This window comes from Falco rusticolus, chromosome 2 (genome assembly GCF_015220075.1).
Source record: "Falco rusticolus isolate bFalRus1 chromosome 2, bFalRus1.pri, whole genome shotgun sequence".
NCBI lineage: Eukaryota > Metazoa > Chordata > Aves > Falconiformes > Falconidae > Falco > Falco rusticolus.
In genome coordinates, this window is record NC_051188.1 from 16,942,193 (window position 1) to 16,954,349 (window position 12,157).

At 44.5% G+C, this 12,157-nt stretch overlaps 1 protein-coding gene across 3 annotated transcripts; it reads right to left on the reverse strand.

The window, feature by feature from the left end:
• Positions 1 to 1,026: 1,026 nt before the first annotated feature.
• Positions 1,027 to 11,256, reverse strand: MSANTD4 (Myb/SANT DNA binding domain containing 4 with coiled-coils). 3 transcript variants are annotated; one of them, XM_037377572.1, is made up of 3 exons: positions 11,056 to 11,256; positions 4,580 to 5,209; positions 1,027 to 2,907 (listed from the first exon to the last, which is right to left on the reverse strand). In XM_037377572.1, the coding sequence occupies exons 2-3, from the start codon at positions 5,039 to 5,041 to the stop codon at positions 2,332 to 2,334; spliced, it is 1,038 nt and encodes a 345-aa protein (XP_037233469.1). In that variant the 5' UTR covers positions 5,042 to 5,209; positions 11,056 to 11,256; the 3' UTR covers positions 1,027 to 2,331. The 3 variants fall into 3 exon arrangements, with proteins under 3 accessions (XP_037233469.1, XP_037233471.1, XP_037233470.1); XM_037377574.1 differs by lacking the exon at positions 11,056 to 11,256 and adding an exon at positions 10,259 to 10,366; XM_037377573.1 differs by lacking the exon at positions 11,056 to 11,256 and having other exon boundaries at positions 4,580 to 10,236.
• Between the last annotated feature and the right edge of the window lie 901 nt (positions 11,257 to 12,157).

The window sequence follows — 12,157 nt, forward strand, 5'->3', positions numbered from 1 at the left end:
CGGGCAGGGCAGGGCAGCCCCCGGCGGGGCAGGCTGTGCCCCTCAGCCCACGGAGCCCGCGGGGGAGCAGCTCCCCCCCGCAGCCCGGGCAGGGGGTGCCCGCAGGGGGCCGGGACCCGCGGGGGCCGCGCTGGAGCCGGCTCCGGGCAGGGCCCGTGGCCCCGCGGGGAGGAGCCCGGGCCGGGGCCGGGCTGCGGGCAGGGCCGGGGACCCCGCGGGGGCCGCGCCGGGGCCGGCCGGGCCTGAGGGGCTGCGCCCCGCGGCGGGGCCCGCGCTGGGGCCGGGGGTGAGGAACTGCAGCCCCTGGGAAGGGCTCCCGCTGGAGCAGCCCGTGGGGAGCTGCCTCCCGTGGGGGGGACCCGCCTCCCGTGGGGGGGACCCCGCGCCGGGGCCGGGCAGGGGGTGAGGACCCTCCCCCGAGGGGCAGGAGAGGCCGGGACGGCGGGGGCGACACCGACCGCAACCCCCGTTCCCTGTCCCCCGGAGTAACAGAGAACCGGGAGTGAAGTTGCGCCCGGTAAGGAGGAAGGGGTGGGGAGAAGGTGTTTTAAGATTTGGTTTTATTTCCTATTATCCTACTCTGATTTGATTGGTAATAAATTAATTTCCCCGAGCCGAGCCAGTTCTGCCCGTGACAGTCACTGCAGAGCCATCTCTCCCTGCCCGTACCTCCACCCAGGAGCCTCTCCTCGTAGTTCTCTTCCCAGCCCAGCTGAGGAGGGAGCGATGGAGCGGCTTTGGTGGGCACCTGACCTCCAGCCAGAGTCGAACCAGCACATTCAGGAAAGTGAATCTCACATACTGAGAAATGAATGGCATTTCTATCCAGCTGGCTTGTGTCTCCTTCCTTCTCCCTTTTTCAAGTAAGGGCTGGTTGGCTGAAGTCCTACTCTGATGTGCCTCATCTCTCTGATTCACTACCCAGTGAACACAGGTAGCGGCAGCTCTGGGGTCCTGCAGTGCCAAGTATCCAGGTTTCTCTGCATATGTAGCCCTGTTTCTCTGTGAACAGAGTCTCAAGAACAATTTTGGATTGTAGTAGTCAAATTTATTTCCACTGTAGAAGCACACTTGTTTCAGTAATAAAAAAATAACATCTTTGCAGAATAAAAGTAATCCTGTCATGGTATAAATATATTTACTTGCACAAGGATCCACATAAGTCACTCAACATATAATCAGATTTAGTATTCTCAGTCTTGTTTCAAATGGAGTCAACACAAGAGAAGTTAACTGGCAGAAAGATGAAAAACATAAAATCTGGCTCAGTTGGGATTTAAACATTTAAGAAATAATAGAAAGCCTCCCTGCATGTTGGTTTTTTTTATTTAATAATTATTTTAAATGAATACAAAATACTGAGAGCCTTTAGCACTGACCATTTCTGTTTCTCCAATTAAAACATGCTGTATGAGGTCAGCCATGAAATCCTCTTCTGGCTGCCTCACGGACATAACCTCAGTACTAGACAAGCAGAACTAACATCAAGAGTGTTACGTTCAAGCTCAGGGCTCCTTAGTCCGTGCTCACCAACTACTGTCTTTCAAGGAACAAACCAGGTCTAGCAATTTACTTCAGGGGATCATCACAGACCATCCAGATAGCAGGCCTGATCAACCACTAAGTCCCTATGCTATACTAAGACAGGTGCTATATTCCATATTAATGACCTGGTGCAACCAACAGCCCAGCTTATAGTAGGTAGGGTTGAAGTGTATGAACACATGAAAGGATGAATACTATTTTCTGCACTGCAACTCAGTTCAAGCCATGGAACAACAGTAAACAGAACTGCAATGAATTTAACTTGTACTTTAACTTTTAGATAATTCTAGAACTCTTTTTTTTCAAATTGTGGGGGTGGCAAAAAGCAGAAAGGGGAAGTTTAACACAGTGTCATGATGCGATTGATTCATTATTGTGTTCTAAGTTATATTTATTTATTGTGTGGGTTATAATCAGCACCATGTCCTCCAACATATGTCGATTTATTCTGATATTTCCTTACTGTTAGTACAGTGAAAAAAGTAAAAGGTTCAGCCTTGATTCTTCTCAGTGTGTCTGAGAGGACACCAAACTAATACAACACAATACTGAAGACAAGAGGATATAACACTTAGTTCTGATACACTGAAAAGCAATTTCACACATAAGCTCATTTATGTAGGCACACTGACATACTGAGCACCATTCTTTTTTTCTTTCTCAGTTTAACATCAACATTCAACTCAGAACAGAAGAATGTTAAGCCTCTAGGACAGTTTCAGTATTAAGAACTACCTCTATTTTACAAACATCGAAACACTACTGTTGACATTTCTGTCAGGATGTTCACTGCAAGTGACCCTCTCTCTGAATTCGAAGGCGTTCCTTCTCCACTTGCAAGCGTTCCTTCTCAATCTGCAGCTTCTCCGACTCAAACTTCAAGAACTGCAGCCTCTCCTTCTCTAACTGCAAACGTTCTTTTTCAAGTTTTAATTTTTCAGTTTCTAGATCCAGAGGCTGCATGATGGGTTTTTCTGTTTGGGTGAGGTCATTTTCCAGGGCAGGTTTTTCAGCATGCAGAGTCTCTAGCCTGAGTTTCTCCCATTCAATCTGAAGTCGCTCCTTCTCAATCTGAAGTCTCTCGCGCTCCAAATCAACATGCCGCAACCGTTCTTTTTCAATTTGCAGGCGCTCCTTCTCCACTTGCAACCTTTCAGCTTCAATATCTAGTCGCTGCTTCTCCAGCTCCACCTTCTGCTTCTCCAGATTTATAAGCAAGTGAGAATCTTCATAGGCTAGCCTAGCTTGAGCAGAGCTTAGATTTCCAAACTCTTCAATGTGGGGGAAGTCTGGTAGGTCATTTTCCTTTTTTGAATCTGGCAAAACTGATGACAAAATTTCTTCTTCTTCCTCAATGGGAAACTGCAAAGAGGAATGCAATAGACAAGAATTACATTCCAGTCTTTACGCCAGAAAAAAATTTGTTACACACAGTTTGACTGAAAAGAACATACTGGTTTTTTAATCTTAAAAGCTACTCAGAACTGTTTACCTCACATGCTGTGAAATAACCATGTTAGATCAAAAGACTGTTTTCTACCATTAAACAGGTACAGAAACACACTTATCTGAAGTTAATACCTGGTACTGAAAAACAGAAAAACAGCTTGTCAGTGGACACGCAAGAACATACAGAAAATACTGCACAGTAGATATTATAGACCATTCAAAACCACTGATAGAAAACTGGATCTAAAAAAGTATGTTTGTCTTACTTTTCATATAGCTGAGTAACATTTATGTAAGCCACTAGGAATTTGTTGCAACCAATTACTTATAAGAGCAGCTGGATCCATAGGCTATGGGGTATGCAAGCAAACCCAGCCTTCACTAACTTGAGGATTCAATTTCTAAAAAGCCCTTAATATTTTTCACATGCACTAACCCTTCAAACTGTATTGTGGGTCAGTAAACAGGACTTGTTTAACCAATGTTTGTATAATCACATCTGCTGTAAAGCTATTTGTGACACAGATGACTAGGTGGTTAGGACCCTTGCTTTTGGCAGACTAACAACTCACAGAGTTATAGCCCTTATGTGCTACAAATTCATAGTACACAAGGGATAACTGCCTCCCACTAAGTATGCTGCAAAAGAAAGGCAAACTGAGGAAGATACGGGCTCAGAAAAATCTTAGAACAATGAGAGCCACTCCCAGTCCTCCAGCATCAGAGCAGACACTGTTCTTCAGCAGTTGTCAGACAGTAGTCTCACTACCATTTAACAGCTTATGCTCATTTCTTCCCAGCACACACCTCAATTGAGCTAAGACAGGAGTTGCCCCTCCACCCCCAAAAGAAAAAAGACAAACAAAAAACCCCCAACAAACCAAAACTCTTTGAGCACCCCTTTCTGAAATGCCAACTATGTATCTGTACAGGTACTACAAAATTATCCAAACATTTGACTTCACTCCAGCTGGCTGCCTACCCCAGGACAGTCATCGTAGTACCAAGAGTAACAACCTGCCTACAGGATCCAAAACGGCTTGTCAAATTCACACTAAAATTCTGACAGACAGGAATGGTTGACTGACTTACTCAAATAATATTTTCATTCCTATGGGTTCATTTTAAGAAATGCAAGCAGTATTCTTATCTCTTTATGTATTCCATTTATTTCTGAACCTGCAGGTAACATATACTTTCATTTGTTAAAGAGGTACATTTCTCTTCCCCATTCAACCATCCAGACAGCCTAAGAACTAAAATAACCAGCTTCCTTCAACAGCATATTTTAATTCTACTGACTGAAATAATTATCTGTGGCACACACAAATGGAAAATATATGTGCAAATACATATTCAAAGTTGAGGGATATCAATTTCATAATCAACAGCCAAGACCTTACACACAATTGCAAGTTGCTAGATTTGAATACCATCTCTCTGAAACATATTTGTTTCTACAGTTTCTTTAATTCACACATTCAGAAAAAACAGCAACATGCTGTGAAGGAACACAGCAAAAAGCCTTATGCTGAAATGAAACAACACTCATATTGCATATAGCTAATGTATGTTAGTCACTCACTTCAAAATTCTGCGGATCCTCCTCTTCCTCTTCTACTTTGATTTCTGTTAAAGATCCACCGGCTTCTCTGAAGTCAGTGATATTTTGCCATTCAAAACTAGATTCAATTGCAAATCCCATTTTCTCATCCATGTCTTCATTGAGAGAGTCATCTAAATTGGATGAAGGAAGGTGAAACCCAGCACCCACTACTTTGATGTTTGAATTCAGACGTTTTCTCTTCATGAGTGCTCTCCAGTCAAGGTATCGCCTTTTCACTTCTGTCCCTGTTCTTTGCTCTCCTTCACCTACAGCATTTACACACTCTGCTATTTCCTCCCAAGCTTTCCGTTTCATCTCATTAATTGTTGTATTAAGTTGTTTTGAAAAGAGTACTTCTCTCCTTTTTCTGATTTCCTTAAGGAGAGTTTGAGTTTCCTGAACGCTAAAATTGCTTTTCCTTTTTCTTTTTAATTGTTTCATTTTTTCCAGCTTTAACCTAACAATTTCACTACAGTAGACTACAGAGATGGTCTGACACTAATCAGTTATTAATACAAACAAAATTTAAAAACCAATGAAAGCAGAGCTCAGTTCTTGTGAAGTGAATTTTCTCTTCACTTTGTAGTATTTTCCTATTTGTCAGGCTTCCTAAGAGAAAAAGAGCAAACAACATAAATCTCCAAGGTATACACTGTATATTTTCATTTAATGAACTCAACTCCTAAGTCATCATGTAAGGAATGCATATTTTGAACTGATCGTTCATTCAATAGAAGAAAACCATTTTGTTAAACTCTCAATATAAAGTAGCTATAAATACCTTCTCTAATCTGATATGAGCTATAAATCCATTAATATATCCACAAAAATGTCACAAACCACTAAGGTTTAGTTGATATCTCCATTATAAAAAATTATTATTTAATTATAATAAATAACCACTCTTAAAGAGTTTTGCCAGTCAGAATTTGCTTAAGGCTGAAGTTTTACATACACATCTCAGTTTAAATGTTAAAGTATTTCCAAAAGAAGCTAAAATTGTTATATCATTATTTCAAAAACCATAAAATGTTGAGGAGGCTGAAATTCCTGAGACATTTTAAATGAGACACTGTTTCCATCCATTAAAAGAAAAAAAAAAAGTAGATTAATATGAAAAGTTGAAGCTTTGTAAGATCTGACAATCACAAAAAGAACTGGAGCAATCCTGCTGCATGTCTGAAAACAACCACTAGTTCAAACAAGTGTCATGTGTTAGACGTGTTTTAACAAAAAATAGATTTAGGAGTAAGTCACTACATGCCCATGGTAAAGCCCTCTTTATCCTCACACTGCAAAACACCTCATGTTAGGTGAGGTTGAAGGTTCATCCAGTCCCCTACCCTCGGCAATAGCTGGTCCTGTGCCTGATGCTGAAGAGAAAGCTAAACCCCATAATACACCTGACAGATTGTGCACAACTCTGTACACAAAGTGGAAATTTTGAGTGGGAGAAACAGGAGACTTAATGCAGTGATGAATCTATTAGACACCATTACCAAAAAGAACCTCAAAACTCAAAGCAGAGACTGAAAAAAATGGTTCTTGGTCACAGACTGCTTGGTAATGGTCCAACTTAGGATTTATTTTGAACTTTCTTTTGCATGATGTTACCTGCCACTTTAGGTAGGTTTAAAAAGCTTTAAACCAAGTAGGCCAATAATTCACTATACAGTACTTGCAGTTTCAAGCTGTTGTGTTTGTTCACTATTAATCTAGTATAGACTTTTTGTCCACCTGAAGCAAATGCCTTGCAGATGATACATTCGATTGCTACTGACTAATGGACTTAATCCTTAAATACCACCCCCACCCCTCACCCTTCCACACACACCCCAGCTATACAGAACTGTTAAGTTACTGAGTACTTTTTTGCTGTGTTATTCTCCTAAACTTGGTTAAAACATAAGCATGAACACATTACAGAAAAACTCTCCATTTGAGAGATAATGAAGAATGGTGTCTAAACTATCATATGCATCTCCTATGCGCTATTGACTGTAAGTAAGTGGTTCACTTGAAAAGCCTTCCACATCAAGCAACATTCTTTCACACTCAACACATAAGCATGCTGGCATCAAACATCGTTTTAAATGCTGCATTTAGGAAACTGGTTTACTGCTTTTCCTCATTAACATACTGCCCTCACTGTGATTCAATTCACTTCCAATGTTTAGTAGCTAGCATATATGCAAAATGGAGTCCCAAGAAGAAACCAACTACATAAAGTGTTGTGTACCAGCATGGACCACAACCATGCAGTTACCTGGCACTTCTGACCCCTCAGACTAAAACTGGTGCATGAAACTTCCTGCCCTTCTGAAAATAAAATATTAATTTTTTGAGAAAAGGGAATTAGTTAAAAGAAATAATATAACGTACTATTCTAATGTAGACCCTTAACTTGATGACGAGTACTTAAAAAAAAAAAGCTGCAGTTTCAAAAGTGAGATTTGTACCAGAACACAGCACTGTGTCTGCTAGACTTACATAAAATTTTTCTAGAGACCCTTTATCTATCTTTTAGCAGCTCCCTCAACCATCATTATTATAAGTTTACCACAAAAAGGTACTTGGGCTTTCAAGGGAGCAGCATCATATTTACTCCTCTGGCAGTAAATAAATTTATTTGGTACTTGCTGTGCTTTTCCAATGCAAATTACATTAGTGCTTTTATATTATTACAGAGATTGAATTTCTTGACCTATGTATCAAAGTTTATCTTGCATAAGTTTTGGGGTTTTTCTTAACTTTTTAAGTTACCAAGCAGGTAAATTTCAGAAAAATTATCTGCACACCAAACAAATTAAGAGCACCTTCAGAAGCTTCACCGTTAATAAGGCAGTTATTCAAGACTGATAAATATATAGATGATGCTGTGATTCCTGGTTACTGGGGAATGACCAATTACTCCTACCTTCATGCTGGCTTTAGAAACACACACATTTGCACTTCCCTGTTTTCAGAATGGGGAGTGTGTGTGAAAGATTTGGAGGCAACCATTTTGAGTTGGTCTTCCAGGTAGAAAGAATTACATGGAATTCTAATATACAAGTTTCACAAGAACTATGGTATTTCTGACTTGTCACCACCAAGACACAGAACCTTCGTTTACAGGGTTATACTTCTTTTTAATGAAATCAGTAGAATTTCACATTTGATTTTAAGCATGTACTTCAGTGAATATAAAGTACTTTGCTAACGATGGAAAAATGGGTCAAACTTTCTGAAGTATTTGACAGCTGGATGTCAAACACTTCAAAGTACTACTTAATTGTCTCTTAAAGGTATCTAAATATCAGACTTCTGCTGAACAGCTGCCATTTTCATCTCAAGTCATACACTGGCTAAGTCTTTTACTTGGCCCCAGCTGGGATGAATAAGGTTCTGGTCATTCCCCAGTAACAGGGAACGAGAGGATTTCAGAGACTTACATGGTATCTCTATTTACCCTGGCCTTACCTACACTCCTCAGCACTAGCACAGCAGGGTAAAGTGGGCATAATCACAAGAAAAAAAAATATTGGGTTTTCAAATCAATTTTTCATCAACGGGACTTTCTAATTCTGCATGAATGCTGACAACACCGACAGCCAAGCTTTCACCTTAGCTCCAGAGAAGATTAAGAGTTAAAACACACAGATGTCAGGTCACCATGTGGATCAGTCTCACTGCTCCTTGCGCAGGTCTTGTGCATCTCCTGTCTGATCTCCTCAGCCATTCTTTGTTAAGTGCCTCATCTTACTTTTGGATTTTATGCAATAAGGCAAACAATAACCTTTAAGAATTATAATACTAACTTGGGAACTGCTGGCATCCAATTCCTTTACCACGTAAAATTTTCCTTTAGACTTCTATTTTTATACCAGATGATGTCTGATACAAGCCCCTGAATTTCCCAGCAAAACAGCAGCAAAGCCTACCACCCATTTTAAAACTCATTACTAACTTCCAGTTAGTAAGGACATTTACCTTTTCTCACTCTTTCATTTTTGAAAGCATATTGCCTCATTAAAGACCATTCATTTCTTATTAATGCAAATGGCTGTTAATGCATTGTCTTAACGGTATATTGACTCCCCTAAAGTTTGATCAAACTCCACTGTGAGACTGGGTACCTTTCTGATGTATTAACTAAAAAGCATAATTATCCAACTAAAGCTGAGGTTTGGGATATCCTCTTTTCTGACATTTCTACATAGTTGCCAGGTTATTACTCTTTAATGCAGAAAAATGAACAATTCCATGCACAAAGTATAAAAGGGACAACACTGGTAATAAGCTAGGATTTGTACACATTCTAGATGGAAAAAAAACCCCAACTCTATCACCATTTTGAGAAGCACAATTTACAAAAACATGACATAGAGCATGTTTAAGTTTTGCTTTGATATGAAGTCTAAAACATGAAATGCATACAACATTTGGAAAAAAAACCCCAGTAGACAAACACTACAGTTTTTCTGAAATCAGAACCATAGCTCGCTACACATTTTAGTGTCTTCAGCAGAGCATTCCACAGCAAGTGTTACTTGCTGAGTGCACCAACCGGGAAGATGGGACTCAGTTCACTCAGAAAAAGTATGTGGAAGCAAGAGTAGAGATAAGGAAAAAAAACCATTTTGTTAGATCGAGCCACTTACATCACTAGGAAGGTAAGAGAAGGCATCTGCAAGAAAAAAAATTCCTTCATCAACTATATGACCAAAAATACTTCTGGTACATGACCAGAGACATCAGTTACCTGACAGGAAATAGCTACAGTCTGGTCAAGTGACAGAGAAGTTCCTGGGAAATAACAGAGGACATAAACAGCCCATTATGTGACCAGCCACGCACCCATCATATGGCGTGGTGCTAGCTGTAAATGCAAAATGCGTATTTTTACAGTTTGGGTAGAAATGCAAAGTGCTGGCTAGAGAAAAAAAGCAACAATTCTGATCATATGGTAACAAAAAGACTTCAAAGGTCTTCTCCAAAAGGCAACACAGAGCTGCCAAACATAGTTTGATGCAACCCTGTCAGGCCAGAAGCAACCTATAGTCAAGAAGGTCCTCAACACTGGGCTAAAGAAACACAAACTATTGGTCAGGGTTGAAACGAAACAAGTATCACAAACCTTAACTGAACACTCCATAAACATACAGAGCACACATACGTTGAACAACTTTGATGTACTTAATGACAGAGGCATTCACATTCTGCCTCTATGCATACATCTCCTTTGCTCACACCACGTGCTGGGCCAACAAAAACCCACAAACCAAAAAAAAAAAAACCACCCACAAAATAGGCAAGCAAGCAAAAAACCCCCAGAAAACAAACACCTCTGAATAATTCCCCAGGATGAAGGATTGTTGCAAGCATCAAATTTGAATTGTCCTCTAGAAAAATCACGATTTTTTTTTTAAGTATGAAGTCTTGATGCTTTGCCTTTTTTGGGGGCGGTTTTTTTTTTTAACTTCCAGAGCTTACAATTGGGGGAAAAATACAAAACGGAACAGCTTTAAAACAGGAGGCCATGCTATATGCATTTTTTTTTTTTTTAAACAGAATTTGAGAGTCTGAGCATCTTCACATGATACTGAAGCCTAGGGCTTTCTGGAAAGCTTTGTACCTGTTCATGACGGCTGACTAGCTCGCCTCGGAACAACTTACGCTTTTGTACTACGAGCGGCTCCAGCGCGGGAGGCGGCGGGTGCTGCCGCGGGCGGCCCCGCCCCGCACGGAGCCGCGGCCCGGGGCAGGGGAGCGCTACGGGGGGCCGGCAACACCTGAAGGGCTCATCGAGCGATGCAAAGAGGAGGCACCGAGGATGGACCGCAGCTGGGGATCCCGGCTGTTGAATCCACAGATTCATCAGTCGAATGCTCCCCTTACCCTGAAACAGCGACGGCCACGAGCAGGTGGCACCCTCACCTCCGCGCAGGGAGCCGCGTCCTGCGGGGGTGCCGCCAGGCCCACCCCCAGGGCCGGGCCGGCCCCGCCAGGAGGCGCACGGAGCCCTTTGGGGAGGGCGAGGAAGCAAACAAAGGACAGCACGGCCGGCTGCCTTGGCCAGCACGGCACCGAGCGCCGCCGGGCCTGCTCCGGGAGGGCGGCCACGTACCGGGGCCCCCGCCGCGCCGAGCCCCGGGGAGCAGGTGGGCCCGCTACCGTCGGCCGCGGGCTACTTGCCGGCGGGGCCCTGCGCCCCTCCCGGGAGGCGGGGAGGGGGGATGGGGGGGCGGGGCGCCTCCCCGCAGGACGACGGCGGACAACCACCTCAACACCCTCGGGGGCTGACGGCGGCGGAGCCCCACCGCTCTCCCCCTACAAAGAGGCCAGCAGCTGCCCGCATCCCACACTGGCTGCGGCCCCACGGGGGGAGCAGCTGCAGCTGCTCCCGCCCTGCGGCCGGTCGGGCCCGCTCCCCGCCCTGCCCGGGTCCCCGGGGAGCCGCGCGAACTACTCACCTGCGCCCAACTCGCCCCTCCGGGTTGCCAGCCCTTTTAACAGCCACCGCCCTCCCATTGGGCGAGCCACGTGCCTGTCAGCTCTTCCCTCACGCCTATTGGCGGTCCACGTCCGCCACTTCTCCCCCGCCCCGCCCTCTGGCCGCCCTGATGCGCCAGGCGGGCCGGAATCCCCCACATACGCTTGGAGCGGGGCAGCTCCTCTCACGGCAGGGCCGCCGCCGCGCACAGCCCACAGAGAGCATTGGCTATAGTCGCTGCTTGTCTTTCCGACGCTTTCCGGTGATTGGCTAGAGGATGTAAAGTCCCGCCTCTCCCCTCAATGAGCTTCCGGCGGCGGGGATCCCGCTGTGTCTCGGGGGAGCCAGATGAAGTGCTCCTGGCGCTGCCGCCCCGCCTACCAGTCCTGAGGGGGTGGCCCGGCTCGGCCGTTGGGGCACCGAGCTGGCGCTTGGCTGCGGTGGTGTGTGCGGGAGGGGGGTGCTCGGCTTTCTAGCGGCCGGGCGCCCAGCCTGAGGGCGCGGGTGTGCGCCGGGGGCTTTTCCGCGGCGGCCGCCGGAGCTAGCGCGGGCGGTGGGCCTGCGGCGGCTGAGCTAACGCACAGCGATTTGTGTTTCTTCTTAAACGGCGTGGCTTAGGGGTATCGGGGTTTTGTAATTAAATTAGCGAAAAAACATTTGTAGAGATGCCGTGGTAAGAAACCCAACAACAGGCAATCTTTTGGACCGTGCTGCCTACGTGGGTCACCGTGCCGTTAGTGAGGGGCCGCACACGCAAGGCACACACGTGGGGCTCCCTGTGCGTGGGCTCTCTTGGCTCGGCCGCACGTCACGCCTCTTGTCACTTGCTCTTTGTATTGCAGCCTATTCCCCTGGTACCGTAACCTTTGTGTGGGCTTACGGTGCTACCTGCAGGTAGATCATTCCTTCCGAAGTTTGCTACCTTTGTTACGCCTAACCTGATGTGTACATGTTTTATTTTCGTATTTTTTAACAATTCCTTGCTCAATCCTTTCAAACCCAGGTTCTGGGCTATATTCAGTATTTGTACCGCTGTATTCACTGGACAGACAGGTTATTTTGTTAATACAGCTTCTAGTGAT

What these genes read in the sequence shown, in the direction of transcription:
- MSANTD4 (XM_037377572.1), bottom strand. Translation starts at nt 5,041, where the DNA reads ATGAAACAATTAAAAAGAAAAAGGAAAAGCAATTTTAGCGTTCAGGAA. An exon ending in AGGATCCGCAGAATTTTGAA is followed by an intron (nt 2,908 to 4,579) that starts GTGAGTGACTAA and finishes TCCTCTTTGCAG; the next exon opens with TTTCCCATTGAGGAAGAAGA.